At 32.9% G+C, this 17,093-nt stretch overlaps 1 protein-coding gene across 3 annotated transcripts in view; it reads left to right on the top strand.

Moving 5' to 3' along the window:
* LOC144453780 (regulator of G-protein signaling 7-like) overlaps positions 1-9,056 on the top strand; it is a 115,573-nt gene extending 106,517 nt beyond the window's left edge. Inside the window, exons 13-16 of one of the 3 annotated variants that reach the window (XM_078145134.1) lie at positions 1,000-1,201; positions 3,116-3,130; positions 3,733-3,804; positions 8,849-9,056. In XM_078145134.1, coding sequence (XP_078001260.1) covers positions 1,000-1,201; positions 3,116-3,130; positions 3,733-3,798 — 283 coding nt within the window. In that variant the 3' untranslated portion in view covers positions 3,799-3,804; positions 8,849-9,056. The remainder of the gene's footprint in view (positions 1-999; positions 1,202-3,115; positions 3,131-3,732; positions 3,805-8,848) is intronic. The other 2 variants (XM_078145135.1, XM_078145136.1) reach the window with 2 other exon arrangements.
* Positions 9,057-17,093: the final 8,037 nt, after the last annotated feature.

Genomic DNA, 17,093 nt, shown 5'->3' with positions numbered 1-17,093 from the left:
CTAAACTCAACTTGTGTCCCTTAATAAGTGCCTTATATGTGCTTAATAGTACTTTATAGTATACTCTGTATTGATTTGGTAACCAGTTTTATAGTTCTATGAGAATTGGTGTGATTTGGTCCAATTTCATGATGCAGTGTTCTGAGCATATGTATCATGTATTGGACTTTTAAAATATAGTATTACAGTGTTTGTACTGTTAGAAATTCATATGACAAGACTGGCATGAAAGAAAGACCTCTAACAGTATACATTTCACATGTTTTGCCCAAACTATGTAATGTTATGCATAGTTAAAAAAAAAAGAAATGAAAAATCAAGTCCTGATGTATAATTTTTCAATTCCTAGCACAATGGAACATCAGATTTAGTACTGCTTCAGGCCTGATAAAATATACGTGTGTAAATTGAGATTTTGGAAAAAAGAAACTGACTGCCTTTAATAGCAATTGTCACAAAATTAAATGTTATTTTTGGGGTATTTGGAAAAGTGTGAAACAAATTATGTCATAGGTATGTGAATATGAATAATAAATAAGATTAGTGTCAAAAGACTTAAACTCAAATAATACCATGGAGATTCCTTCAGTGTCTGATAGAGATGTCTCTATATTAAGGAGACAATATTCAATGAAAGATATGTACTATGATTGTTCTGATTTTAAATCTTTTAAGTCAACATATAGTATAGATCAACAAAAATGACAGAGACCATGTATCACCTGTTACTTATATTTGTGTATGCAAGAAAATCAAGTCACAGAATGTATGCCTTGACCAAAATTCATCGTATCTGGACTAATAGTGACAATTCTTGGAAATGTGAAGTGATAAAATAGTGTCCGCCAAACATAAAGAGATGTGCGTTAACCTTCAGATTATCGCAAAGTCATGCTACTTATACAATTGTCGTGTCATCACATAATTTATGCATTGTGAATTCTCACAACTTTCTCATATAGTCCATTAAAAATGCATGTTTTATATTTTCTATTGTAGTGAATATCTTTCGCCAGGAGCCCACAGCCCCATTAACATTGATTGCAAAGTTCTTGAGAGCATAAAAGAAAATATGCAAGATCCAGGGAGGTATACATTCGATCCTGCAATGGAACATATCTTTCAGTTAATGAAGAGTGATAGTTATTACCGCTACTTAAGATCTGACCAATACAAAGAACTACTAAACCCTAAGAAGAAGGTATGTATGGCGTCACAGCTTGCAGGTTTTTCAAATTTTGGAAAAATAGAAAACGCTAAGCTGGCTTCTGATTATCTGCATGTATATATGTCAGAGTATGACCTTGCTATTATATCCAGAGAAATGCACTGGATGTAATTCAGAATATCATATTAAAGTTAGAGTGTGTGGGAGGAGTGTATGTAATTTGTGTGGATCTTCTGTGTGGGTGGCTGACATTCTACAGTTAGCCTATCAGTTATGCATTCAAATCGTAGTGTGATCCTTTACCAATATTAAAAGGCAATTAAAAGGTTCATCCAAGTACTAATCCACACTACATCCACTGTACATTGGTGCTGTTCCCATGCATCATTAATTGGTACACTGCAAATCACTACAATTTAAATATTTTATTGTATAGATCATGCATATGTTCTTCAAAGTCTGGCTTTCTTTTTTACAACCTGCATTTTTAATGTTGATCAGTCTACTTGTAATGGCAAGGATGTCTGCATACATACTTGTAGGTAATCTAAGGTCAGACTAAGTGGTTGGGTTTAAATCCATGAAGATGATATTGCAATGCTGATGTCAGACATTCTTTGCATTCCACTCTCTAGAAATCCCTTTTTTTAAAGTTAATGTTGTATGCTAGGTAGAGTCTGTCCGTCAATTAAGCATGATTACCTAAATGGATATGTCTGTCTTTATTAGTAGAGAGGTGCTTTGAATTTCTAATTAGGTGTTGAAACAGTCTGTCAACTGTAAAGTATATGTCAAAGTTCACAACAAGAAGTAAAAATGTTTGTAGACGAAATGATAGGAAACAATGCCAATTAAGTGCACATGCACAGATACATGACGATGATGAATTGACAAAATTTCAAATCTTGGTGAATAGTATCAGTAATGTTCCTCCAGGCTGATCATCTTTTTCAAACCGTGATGAAAACAAACAGATATCCAAAATTAGTTCTCACTATTACGTTTTATTTGGTGGTCATCATAATGACACAGGATTGAAACTTGGAATTAATTTAAACTTAAAGTTTATGAATCTTAAAAGTGGTAGCTTCTCTAGCCCTCATTTTTTCCTCTAACCATCTATAGAGGAAGAGATTGAAGAAAGTATGTACGTCAAGCACTGTTGCAACCATCCCAAGATAGATTATTATGGTTATATCATTTATTCAGTATATCGTGTTGTATATAACATGTAATCCATTGACAACAGCATATGATATGTCATTAGATTGGTGCGTGTTTTAATATCAAATTAGACATTTAATAACCAGATGTTCTCTCTGGAGGAAAGACTCTTTTTTTCTGTGACTATACAAGATGAAGAGATTTTGTTAAGCAGCTGTTTATTTCAGTAGATTTGAAAATGTAGTTATAGGGAAAGCATGGCTTTGTTGCAGGGCTGCTGGTAGACACTATGCTAAATACCTATAGCTAAGTGGTGAGCTGGTTAAAAGTGTATAACAATCCAAATGCATGCGTATGTTCAATGCTGTTTATTATACCTTTTAAAGAGTAAAAGTAGTGAATATTTGTGTATGCATGTGTGTATAGGAAGTATGTATATGAGTGTACGTGTGTGAAGTATGTAGTGCATAGTTTGAATTTATATTGTAGTAAGACTTTCTGATCATGCTAGATTAGTTCAAAGTTGTCAGAAAGTGAACAAATATTGTAGTAACAATCGTACTAATGTAATCTAATCTGCAAGTTTGTATGATAACATCACAACATAAACTAAGCTGCATTTATATATAGTATGCCCAGTTATGTGGCTGACCATATTTGACTAACCTAAACTTTATAAGATTTAATTTGAACTTGAGTTTTTTCGTTCTAACTGTAGAAAGCTCTCCTAGCAGTGTAAGATTAGTGACATTGTTTCCTTTTCTGTCCTTGCTTTTTTCGTAGATTCTGTTGAGAAAGGTACTATTCTGTTTCTCCAATATGCACTCAAAGATATGTACTAGAAGCTTTTATTTCTTTTTTCTCTTCCATCCCCTTTCATCATCACTTTTGCACTTTGACCTGTAACCTTCAGTTACTGCCATGAACAAAAAAATTATTTGCATTTCAATTACATTTATTAATATTTGATTCATAGCTACTAAGTTCATATTTCCCACAATTTCAAATAATAATGGATAAATTCATAGCTTGCATGACACATGTAACACATATTATTGTAAGTTTAGTGTTTTGTATAAAGTGTTGCATGTTGAGTAGGCATGACTATTAAAATGCAGTGTTTTAAGACAAGAATCCAATGTCTGCAGCTGTGACTGTTAGTTGTAGTGTTACACATTCTGATATACTGTTCTATGTAGTTGTTCTCTCTATATCTGTGATGAGTAGTTAGGTGTCTTTTCTTTATCTAGTCCTTGCATCTATTGTTGATCATCTATGTTCTATGTTGCTTAATGTTGTCCTATGTGTGATGCATCTGTTTGGTGGACACTAACATTCTCCCTCGTTGTCTTTTTTATTCTTTCTTTCAACATGTGCTGTACGTGCTGTTTGTTCTCCAGACCAAATCTCTCATTCCCAAACTACCAAGCCTGGCAAACAAGATGGAAACATTCAGCCAGAGTTAAAGCCTGGTACATAGTTGTCTTTTTCCTTTGTTTGTTGACACTGCCACCGCATCATACTATTAAAACTAAATAAACTGTAGATGCAACACTACTAAAATAAATGAATACACAGATAACTAAAACTTCCTCTTTAAGGAAACTTAATGGTGTTAACTGAAAATCATTCTTTTTTTTCAGAAACGACATCATATAATGATATTTGTTTCCATTAAAAATACAGGTATACAAACTAGTGTATAAAGCTGGTGACTTGTCATCAATATTGCTGTAAGATGTCCAGACAGTTACCACAGATAACTTTCAAATAAATATTATGTGTTTATGTCGTGATTTCACTGATACTAAACTTGTTTAATTAGCTTTATGTAGGCTCTTGTAGTGTTATGTAAAAATTAATGTATAGGCTGTTAGCTAATCCAATATTATTGATAATTTGATTAATATGAATGCTACAATAAAATGGAGGAAATATATTTTGTCAAGAATTTGTTTATTCACTATTCTACAGTATAAGAAGATTAGTTTTTTACCAAAACTACTAAGATTCAAATTTGGCTAGATTGTTAAAAAGAGTTGTACTCAGTAAGTATCCCCGGTGTATATAGTTGAACATGTTGTATAATCTGTTGCCATACAAGATTGGCAAACATGTCATTCCCATGGTAGTAGCTATATGTATACTCTGTGTGTATGTTTATTCCTGTGTGCTTTGTCGTCATGCGCTGTCTAGAGTGAGTGTAAGTGCCCATAAAAATGATTGAAATTTTTATTCAAAACTCTTTTGCTACATTAAGTTTGAATTAAAATACATTATTAAGTTTAAAATTAGTTGAAGTATTGATTTAATTGAGTGCATAACAATGATGTCATTTGCATATTATGTCATTATTAGCACTTACTACTCCACCATGATGGTAATGTCTATGTAAAGAGATTTTCTCCATAGATTCAAAGCAAGACATGCATTGATTCTCATGAAATATATAATACCAACAATCCATTATTACATATAAAAGAAGGGTATTGTGAACTATTGCATTGAAAGTTTGTTTCTGACTGAAGGAAAGAGTTTAGATCAAATGTCATCTGTACATGTCTGTACAACATTACAACATACCATATGAATACATATATGTAAACATTACTTGCAAAGTCAATTAAATCCTATTAAATTTAATGAGATATCCCCAAAAGTCATTTGCATATTGATAACTTTGTTTCACAACGAGATGAAACTAAATTGTGTACCATTTCTTAGAAGCCATCCTATAGTAAGACTTATTCTAGTGCCACTGCTGGCCTGTCAATTAACTTGACTACTCAAGTGTAATATCCTAATCAAGCTAAGAATTAAAAATAACACAACTTTGTGTTGTTAGTGTGCTATTGCACTATACTTGTTTTGTCACATAATAATTACCTGGGCATTCTTTATGACGGTCATCTCGATATCTCACCTTAATGCAGCAGAGGTGACCATTTTGACATGTCAAGGTGGTCCCCTAATTAATCTTAATTGGCAATTACTTTCCCACTCACTCTAAAGTGTATATCAAAATTGTGGTCTTTTTTACATTTCATTGAAACTTATATATAACACACAAATATGGTTTAATGTGCCCAGTTATTGTCAAGGTTTCACTTTCTGGTGCCATCTAGGGCCTAAAAGACTGCTGATGCCACAATTTGTCCTAATAGAGTCGTGTAGTATATTAATTATATTATAAGGCACTATCACAGAAAAAGGTAGTAAATTTATCCATTGACATCTATTACATGTAATAAAGGTAGTCATCCATCCACTACCAACAAACAGCCTTATCTTAGCCTTTAACATTCATTCATTTGTCATTTGCATGAAAATTTGCAGATGGCTTATTTGGAAAAGAGATACAGTAATGAATAACTGCAGTGTATTAATATACTTTGCCAACAACAGAGACAGTTTTAACTTTACTAGAACATAGATTTGATTGATAACCCCGGCATGTCGATCAGAGTAGTCATTTAACATTCAAACTGTAATTAGATATGTAAATAAATACATAATTTCTTGCTGAAACAGTGTGCAACTTTATTAATTTCTGTACAGTGCAGTACAGTACATTAGACATGATTAGAATTGAGCTACACTTTATTACCTTAGTGACATTTATGTCTTAATTTTTTATGTATGACATAATTTTTTTTATTTCATCAGATATTCATGACGACAAAAAATGCATTTGAGTGACAAATGACACCGATCCAAATTTGGTTCCATTTGACAAAAGCATCATTTAAAGTGCTATTTTTTCTCAGAAAACTTAAGAAGTACATAATTTTCAAGTGTGGCAGATATCTAAGAAATGTCTTCCTATTTCGGCACATTCTTTCCCTGCAATATGTACCTGGTATTATATTTTTTTAAGCCAAGTGTTCATATATTGGCAATTGAGCAGGATAAGTTACTGTTTGATATAGACTTATCAACCAAAGTTACTGTAGTATCTTGACATTGCTCCTAATGACTATATGCTAAAATGAGAGAATGTGTGATAAAGTCAAAAGCATCACATCTCTGATCTTATTATTATAGTAGTGTGGATGCGTGATAGAGAGTGATGGGTAGGAGTACAAGTTTAGAAATGCTAATTGATGCCCACAATGTGCTATATCTGTTCTTATTCTTTGTAGCCCACATTGCATGCCTAATTGCCAATTAATTGCTTTAGCCAGCAATGCATGTGAATAATTTGCTATGTATACAACACATGAAGAGACATGCAGCGCAGATGTTGATGTACAGAACTAGGAGATATGCAAATGCCATTTCTTGGAGTTCATTGAACTGAGACTGATAAAAGAAATTATTATCAGAGATTTTAGAAAAAGTAGTATTAAAATTCAAAACTCATTAGGCCTAAAAAAATAATTTTTTGGTTCTAGTTACCCAACCCCACCCAGCTTTTCACTGCTGACCCTAAACTTTTTTTTAGCTCCGCTGTCAAATATAGTCAGCGGAGCTTTAGGGATATGTTGATATTTTGTATTTCAATCTCCTTCTCCAAAACTAATGGGCCTATTGAGCTGAAATTTAGTGTCAAAGTGTCTTGAAATACCAAGATCTGATTTCATTCAAGAGAATTTGGCCGGGTCATAAATATGCAAATTAGGTCTAAAATAGAAATGTTTGGTAAAAATGTTTCAAAAATCTTCTTCTCCAAAACTACAGAGCCAATTGAGTTGAAATTTGTTGTGTGGGTGTCTAGGGATGAGCAGATATAAGTTTGTTCAAGACAAATTGACAGGGTCATTAATATGCAAATTAGCTCTAAAAATAGAAATTTTGGTAACAATGCTTCATAAATCTTCTCCAAATCTACAGGGCCAATTGAGTTGAAATTTGTTGTGTAGGCCTCATTTGATGAGCAGATGTAAGTTTGTTCAAGACAGGTTGATTGGGTCATTGCTATGCAAATTAGGTCTAAAAATAGAATTGTTGGTAAAAATGCTTTAAAATCTTCTCTTCTCCAAAACTACTGAGCTAATTGAGTCGATATTTGTTGTGTAGGTGTCTTGGGATGAACAGATATAAGTTTGTTCAAGAAAAATTGATTGGGTTATTAATGTGCAAAATTATTTGTAAAAATAGAATTTTTGTAAAATGGTGACTATAATATAAAAGTACAATATTTTACCAACTTTCAGTGTGAAATGTGTTCTATAGTGTGTGTGAGTCATCATATGAAACCACTAACCACTTTGTTACTTTACTAAAACAAAACTTCATGGTGGAAGAGCTGAGCAGCAGAACCACTTCTAGACACTTCTGAAAAAAACAGCATAGCTATTCTGACCGATAGGTCACTTGTTTATGTATTCGAGAGAAAAATAATGAAATTACAAAAACTGTGAAGTCTCACAAGAAATAAATGTAATGGCTGTACATCTGATAGGAAGAAGTAAACAACACAGAGACCATTTGGAAAACAATGGAAAACCTGAACTAGACACTCACACAGGAAAAAAATTAATAAAATAAAATAAAAAATCTACCTACCCCACCTATTCTATTCTATTGAGCGTAATCACAACCACACAATTTTTTTTATTAGGCCAAATATATAGAAAACAGGAATAAAAAAAATAAAGTGTCTTTTTGTCAGTTTATATCTGTGTGGGTCTGTGCAGATGTGTATAAACAACTTATAGCTAAACAAAATGGACTGCTATTTGATTTGGATGCTACTTCTGGTGTCTAGTTGTTGCATTGTTCAAGGGAAAGTGAGTGGATTGCTGATATGCAAATTATTATAAATGTTATTTTTGGTCAGTGGACTTACCTCAAGAACTACTTGGCTGATTAGTTTTGGTATTGGATTAGGGTATGCCTCGGGGCCTAGTGGTATCTACCCAGTGGAAGGAGAATTGACAATACCATCCTTGATATGCAAATTAAGTCTAAGAGATGCAATATTTGATCAAAAGCTTATATTCGTGAATTGCATAGCTAATTTGCAAATATTACTTGTGGTGGTTGTCAGGAATTGTTCAAAGCAATTCGTCATCATCAATACTTGCCAGTGAATCATCACAAGTTCTCCACCTCCAAACATACAGTCAGTCATATGCAAAATAGGGTGCCAGGCACAGGCAGTCATGCCTTTAATGTTAGTGTCAATCATTATTTAGTTTGAGTTTCCTGACACAGGTACATGATGTAAGTTTGTAGACTGAATTTTACCCAAATCACATAGGGACTATTAAAGTCTTCTGCAAATAGAAGTTGCATGTTAGCAATAATTGTTAAGGATGCAAGGTCAATTTCATTTTAATTCAAACAGTTTCAACTTCTTACAATTTGCAATTATAGTAGTTCAAATTTTGAATAAATTGCTCAGTCTTTTAGTGTGTTTCTGTTGTGAAAAAAACTTCAAACTTCCAAGGTTCTTTTGCTTTAATTTATTTACATCCTGACAGGTCGTTGAACTGAATTTATAATCTTTATGAAATCTGCAAATACTGAGATGTTTCACTAACAAAGTCATTTTTCTGCTTAACTTGACAGGCGAGATTCATGTTAAGAAAACTTCCAAGTATTGGTGGAATGTGATGTCCAATGTTTGTATAGTCATCATACAATTCTGGTACAAGAGATTTGGGACCTAGTTTGTTACTGTTTTAATGCCACAGAATTCACATTTTAAGTTTTAGACATGTCTCCAAAATTGTAGTTTTACTTCATTGTAGTGGACTTACACAGACTTTTCAGTCATATGTCTCATCATAATGGTGAAAAATTGAATTAAAAAAATAAATAAACAAATATGTAAAAACATAAAAACTTTGAATATTTCAAATAGATTCATTTTCAGTGTGTTGTAGTTTATACAATGTCTGCCTAGTTAATCCAAGGTGGGATGTAGCATACAGGTATGTGTGAAAAGCATTAGAAATCTTGCTACTTGTGTGCTATGAAGTAAATATTTGATATATTGGTTTGAATTTTAATTTTGATCACATTTAAAACATTGAGTACTTCCTCTCAAATTATTCTTATTTCAATCATGAGTCAATGAACAAAAAATGCTGACAGTGTCCAAAGTTCCCAACTTTCAAATACTTTGTTCCAATTTAAAATTGAATCACTTTTACAATATCCAGACAACTTACAAACTAAAGTTAAAAAGTCTGTCTTGGACACCTTCCACATCAAGTTACTTCTAATATCACACTGTATGTTTTACATTTACTATGAGGCTTGCAGACAGGCAATCTTAAAGTCATTATGCACCAAAGAATTTAGTATGAGCATTGTATAAACTGAACAAAATACAGCTTTATTGACATGGTTCAGTGATTTCAGCTTAACTTATCAAGGGGTTTGTGATAACATAATCTCTAATTTGGCAAACTCTAGAATCAAATTTGTTCATGTATATGTATATTTACCAGGTAAGTGCATGCTACATCACTCTATTGAGCAGTATGGGGTGGGGTGTCAACTGTCACCACTATTAGCCAGATAGGTGCATGCTAGTACACCAATCTATTGGGCAGTATGGGGTGTCAACTGTCACCACTATTAGCCAGATAGGTGCATGCTAGTACATCACTCTATTGGGCAGTATGTGGTGTCAATTGCCACCACTTTTAGCCAGATGGGTGCAAGCTACACCACTCTATTGGGCAATATGACATTAACTGCTGCCAATATTAGCCAGGTGGCAGCATACTACAAATACAAAAAGGAGTTATTGATTCATGAAAGTAGCTGCCAATTAAAGTACATATGGTTAAAAACACTTGATAATTCAAGATGGAGAATGTTGCCTAATTCCCATGTATGTGGCAAGTATTCAAGATCACAAGACACTATAGTAACAGATATTTCAAAAAGTTTCAAAATATATTGATGGCATCATTTAATAATATACTGTAAGTGGATATGTCATATTGTAGCCACAGCTTGCAATAAATTTGGAATATGTAACCAGTGATCATATCAGAATACTACTTGGGGAAGCAGAGTTTATTTCTCTGTAAATATTCATGTAACATTTGACTGCTATCAAGATACACTTATTTGTTATTGACCTATCATAAATAATACAGAACTTTGACAAATGAAAATTCAAACAATATGTTACATGGATAAGCTCATATTATATATACATTGAACTTATTTGAAACCATTGTCTGTTTTACTAGAGTTTTGCATTCTCGTATACTTTCCACACACCAAAGTCAGCCATTTTGTTTACATTATTTTTATGGAGTATGTATACTGCCATCATAGTGATAAATAAAGACTGAACACAGCCAGAATGATAACCACTATTAGAAGGTCAAGTACAAAATAATATATTCACACCATGGTATTTTGTAGACATGATTTGTAAACAGTCCCTGGTGAAATATTTTCATCTGGAGATGGGGTTTCATTCTGCCTTCATCAGTACTGTACAGTAGTAATTGCCTGATCTATTTTGAGACTCATCAAAAACTTGGACTATAAATAATGTATAATTTTAATCATGTGTATAAATGGGCTAAGTAGCCACAGCGGGGTTCAGTCTTTGCCCAAGATCCCCAACCATTGTCATTATTACTGTATGTTGATCTTTCAGTATTAACTTTTATTTCAGTGCATAAGCACTATTGAACTTAAATTTCCTTTCTTGTGGTGTGTTTTTCATTAACAATGTAGAATGATAATACATCTACATGTATGTTTTAGTGATATATTTTAGAATGCGTTTGATCCAAATGCAAACTTTCAGTTAAAGTGTGCATGCTGAAGTTAATTTCAGGTGATGCAAAGGAATTTTGATTAATGCTGTCTGCAGTGATCCAATATGTGAAACCACTGGGTCTGGTCCTTACCTGGTCAGGTGCTGTGCTTGTGCTTAAATACACTATGAAAGTGAAAGAGTTCCACTTTAGTTAATGTCGTACGAGAAATTAAATTTTTGAAAGACATTTATCAAATTAAGGGAGCATAACAATCAACAATTTGTTTAATGGTACTACAATTCTCAACAAATTCTATAAATATGGTAACAGATTAATTGTCCTGTAAGTAATAGACACTGTATACTGTGACAGAGTGATGTGTGTCCATCAGGCTGACTTGCTGTCTGTCTGACTCTGCACTTGAGTGCACACATTGTGGTATAGCTGTTGTTGTGTCCAAAAACAATCATCTCAGTGAGTCAAGCCCTAATGCTCAAAAATATGGTATTCATTCAAGGTAAAGATTGACAAGAATTGAATTTTTAGTTGATAAATTTGATAATAAAGAATTATTCGCAAAATTAATAATTTTCAGCAATAAGGTTAATATCTTGTCAACTGCTAAGTACCAACACAGATATTAATATTGTATAGATGTATGAATGTCTTGTAGCATTCAGCCAGTAAAATGCATAACGATGATTTTAGCAAAAACAAATTGATGATATTGTAGAAATATTTACCCAATTCTATATAAAAACCTATGAATTATATTGTTTATAGAAGCATTATTGGTGATTCAAAAGTGATTTTACATCAAATTAAGGGTGTTACCAGTTTCAGGTAGAATTAGACAAATTTTGTTTCTATCACTCAGTTATAACTTTTCATCAACATAACAGAGGAAATCTATGAGGAACATCAGCATCATTGTCCTGAAATTAACATTTGTGTTGAAAAGACAACACAGTAACTGATGTCTGCTAATTCACTTGATATTCAGTACATATAGGAAGAACAATGATGGAAAACATAAAACTGAAAATAATACTATAATGAATTGGGAAACACAGAAGTTTATAAAACGTATTTCCATTGTGGTCCTCTGCATACAATTGTTTGAGTAGCAGATCAAGATATGTATTCGGAGGTTCAGAGAATACAGGCTAGTCATGAATCCAATCCCCTTTTGAATGCTACATAGTAGTCCACACGTACCTTCCTCCCTGAATAACAGGCTTGGAGATACAGTTGGAATGTCTTTATTTCATAGCAGGGGGTTCATGTTTTCTGTCTTGTCACAGTTTCTTAAACTTGTGGAGTGGAAAGTAAATTCCCAGCAAGATTAATCTCCACCAATGCTCACAATCTAGGATTTTTCAATAAAGTATCAAGTAATTTCAAAGCATGGCATGTACCTGATCCAGGTAGGGACATTTCCCTTTTATACTCTGTATACAGTTTCTTGGACACACATAAGTATTGGGCTGTGATAATTAAGGATATTGTCCATACAGAAAGAAACAGAGAGCAAACTAAATACATGCAGTGTTTAGAAATTCACTTTCACCAAATGTGTAAAATCAAATGTAGATAATATGACTTCAAGTTCGCTCAGTGTTCAACTAGATTGGATCACATAATTTACAAATTTTGAACTCATTGCTAACCAAAATAATCGAAAAAGAAATACTTTCAAGCATCAGTACTTGAATTATTGTAAATTTCTTATGTGTATTTATATAGACTAGGTAAGGTCGGTGTGGTTTGGCGCCCTCTAGAGGTAGAGGGCATCAATTTATCACAGGGTAACAAGAGGCCACCTCGTAATTACTAAGTAGATAAGAAGACTTAATCCTGTACTGTTCATTATATCAACACATTATGCAGGATGTGATAGTAGACAGTTTCACAACAACAGTGGTTTATTTTGTTCTCTTTTCAAGACCTGCCAAGTGTGATACTTTCCTTATTCTATATCTCCTGGTTACTTGAAGTTTGCTGTAGACCACTTTCATCTTGGTGCTTTCTTTAATAATAGGAATGTACAGAAAAGTTTTTATTAGTCTTTAAAGAAATCACCTGCTACTTACTAGCAGCAACAACTAATTGTCAACTGTAAGGAATCACTTAAAAAGCAATGGAAAATGTAATAGAGTATCATTTGCTTCTTGGAAAAACATATTGTCAATTCATTTACTATTTAAAAAAAAAACAATTGTGTGGTTCAATTATCATGAGTTTGATAAGACTTCAGACTTCAATGTTTATTTTCAACATTGATGAGCCTAGTCTAGTGGAAACTATTTTGTGTGTGTGTTTTGTGGAAGCACTTACAAATTCAATTTTATATAGCAAAATGTAGTACAGATGTGTGAACAATTTGTTATAATATAAATATGAAAGAGTTTTTATCGTCAGCATAATTTCAAGTAAATAAAGGCAGAAAATATGTAAATGCTTAATGAAAATAGTAAATGTTAGTAAAACTTAACCAAAAAAAAGTTAAAATAAGATTTAAGTCTATTCGAATCAAGAGATATTGCTTAATAAAGAGCTGCCTTCTAATGTTGAATAATATTGAAAATGCAGTTAATCAAGAAGTATTTTTAGATAAATTTTCTCAACATATTCCTGATACTTGAAAGCCTAAATATCATTGCAAAAAACATGGTACGGGGGAATTTTCAGTTTTCCAAGGATGGTACTGATGTCTGAAGTGCATGGTGACAACTCATCATATCCCAACCAGCAAACAGACAGACAAATTATGTGAAAGGAGTTAACGGGAAGAGGAACTGACAAGGAGCTGTGAATTGAAGACTGAGTTCATGAATTCTTAGTAGGGTGTGTGTTCAGGATGCAAGATAATGTGATGACAATCCCTTCAAGTATTTCTCTCTTCTTGTTTTTTTCATTTATGGGGGGAGTACAAAAATTGAAAAAGATGTGTCCAAAAATGTACATAGCTATCACACATCTATGCCACAGCATTAACTATCAAATGTCACTTATTACTATTTATTTTCAAATAGTATATAATGCCAATGAAAAAGAGACTTGTAACTTGTATGTCAAAATACTTCCATGTATCAAGGGCACTGCCATATGTATATCTAGAATACACACTCAGATGATATAGTTTACATACCAAAATCATTCATTGTCATTCAGATTTCTCTTTTTTCTGTGAAACTCTTCTTTCCCTTCAGTAAAATTAAGATTTCATTTGGAAATTGGAATAATCTTGTCAAGATACAATGTACATCTAATTCTCTTCTGATTATCAAAAGTTATGAACCAATACAAGTCATCACTTAGACTTTGTTGTAAAAGAGAGCTACATGTCTCATATTTTGTTGTCAAAATTGCTGGAATACAATTCTCAGGAAGTCCTCCATCAGTAACTTGGAGTTCAGAGGTCATGCTTGTTTTTTTTAAAAAACACAAATATTGTCTTGATTTTGTTTTTGTTTTTTTCTTGCATGTAAACAAAACATCACTATGGTACATAGTTACAGACAAATTCTTTGAACAAATTAACTCTGTTTTTTCAAAGATTAAAACCAGATGTAGGCTTTTCTTTTCACAAGGACGGGATGGGAAAATTTGAAATAACAAGACTGTGTGTATATAGGTAACTTAAGAACTAGAACTATAGTCTTTTATTGTAAAATAAAAAAGATAGTATCCAGTAACTTATTCATGTACATAATTTGAATATTTAATTGGGGAGACTGAGAAATGATTGTATGGAGTGAGAAGAATTTCACTGTTTCAATTCTTACAGTATTCCATGTGCAGTTTCATATGTAAATTTCCATTCAGTGTATTTGACAAAAAAAAACTAGTGCAGCAGGCGGAACCTTCAATTGCTACTAGAAGAACCCAGCTTTTTACAATTTTGCATGTTGCCCTGTTTAGATGTAGTTTGTGTCCAGAACACTGTCACATTGATTAATACAAATCACTTCTAATCATAGGATATGTTCAAATCAACTTTACAGTTATTGTAGTATTTTGTATCTCATATTACAAAAGAGATTAATATTCATTTTCTGTAGATTTGCATAAGTTTTGTGATTGACAAATTTTTTTTCTGTAGTCTTACTTTTGACAAGGGAGCTGCATGTACATAGGAACAATGTACATGGTATCATAACTCAATAAATTTCTTGAAATTCTGTCAGAGTATTGTGTGTGATTCTCATTTTTCTTAAATTCATACCAGAAAATTAAATGACTTATCTGCATGTAAAATCAAAATTATCATATTACCACTATTTATTGAATATTTTTCTAATATCTGGAACAAACGGAGGACGCTCAAACAAGTATAAGTGCTTGAACTTGAAATCAACTCCAAAGGTGATGCAGAATTTGGAACATCATCCATTTTATACATGACTTATTTTACATTTTTGTCCATTGCTACAAAAAACTTAGGAACCATAAGACATACAGACTGTATAATCCAAGTGTCTCTATACCATATATTATCAGATACAATCTTTCTATGTGTATCATTACAAACCTCAGCCGTCAAAGTCAAAATCAAACTATTTCTTGCATATGACAGACACCTTGAAATATTTAGGTGTACTTGATTTCCAACAATAATCAGCAAAAGTGATAAAGAATATTGTATGAATTATTTTACTGAATGGTGGCAATATTTTTGAACAAAATTGGGGCACAATAGCTCAGTAATCACAAGATGTGAAGACTTAATTCAAGTGTTTGTCAGACATATTCTTTTTCTCCTTCAAGCCTTTACCTTAGATATAATCTGATCAAACATGGTCTATTTGTTTGGAAAAAAAATGAAAAATAAACAAGACTTTCAGGGTTAGGATTACTCAAACAATATATAGTTTGTTAATTGTTTTGGGTAATTACAAAATTCTGGTAATTTATGCTGATCAGAAGATAGTCAATGGCAGATAGCAAGTGTGTAAGCTGATGAGTAGAAGATGAGAGTGGGATGTATGCTATGAGTACAAGATGGCAGGGTGTGGTGTATGCTATGAGTAGAAGATGGCAGGGTGAGGTGTATGCTATGAATAGAAGTAGAAGATGGAGGTGCTGATGAGTATAATATGGTGGGATGGGGAGGCATCTGCTGATGAATAGAATATGGCAGACTGTAGTGTTTAGTAAAAGATGGCAGACTGTAGTGTGTAGTGAAAGATGGCAGACTGGGGTTGTATGCAGATGAGTAGCAGATAGAAGATGGAGGTGCTGATGAGTAGAAGAAGGTGGGTTGGGGAGGGTCTGCTGATGAATAGAAGATGGCAAGGTGTTGATGAGTAGAAGATGGGGTGTATGCTGATGGCTAGATGGCATGGTGGGGGTGTATGTAGATGGCATGGTGGGGGTGTATACTGATGGCTAGATGGCATGGTGGAGGTGTATGCTGATGAGAAGAATATGGCAGGATGGGGATGTGCTGATGACATATTTCAAAACGAACCTTTCATCCATCTTGTACAAACTAAGGTTACAGCATGGGATGCCATGTTTTTGCTTTGATGCTTTTTATAAATTTCAACCAAATGTCAGTTACATATATACCTTTCAGCATATCTGAACTAGATCCAGGTAAATAGTTGGAGGGGCTCCTTTAGATGAATGTTCACATGACAATATTAGACGTTGACATTAACACATATAATTTTATTTGAAAAAAATGTGTCCATACTGAAATTATTACAGACAAATAGTAACTTTCCTTTAAAAGGAAATATAAACATCAGCGATAAAACAATTTAGATTGCACCTTAATAAGTGTTGTGACACAACATAATATATAAACTTAGTTGTTTTCAATCATCTTCCTGAAAGCACATACATAATATCTTTTTATTATCCTATTCTGGTCAATTTCTATACATCATGGTGCAGTATATATCAGCATATTTGACATCTAACATCAAACATGGAATGTTGAGCAGTTATTACATCACAGACATGTTACTTTTATAAATGTGAATGCTGTCAATACTTATCAGATTATGGGAGAAGTTATCGAAAATTTGATGTTTTTGACTCCTGTATTATCTTAACAAGTGTGATAT

The sequence above is a fragment of the Glandiceps talaboti genome, chromosome 2 (genome assembly GCF_964340395.1).
Source record: "Glandiceps talaboti chromosome 2, keGlaTala1.1, whole genome shotgun sequence".
In the NCBI taxonomy this organism is placed as follows: Eukaryota; Metazoa; Hemichordata; class Enteropneusta; family Spengelidae; genus Glandiceps; species Glandiceps talaboti.
This window is presented reverse-complemented; position numbering and strand designations above follow the sequence as displayed.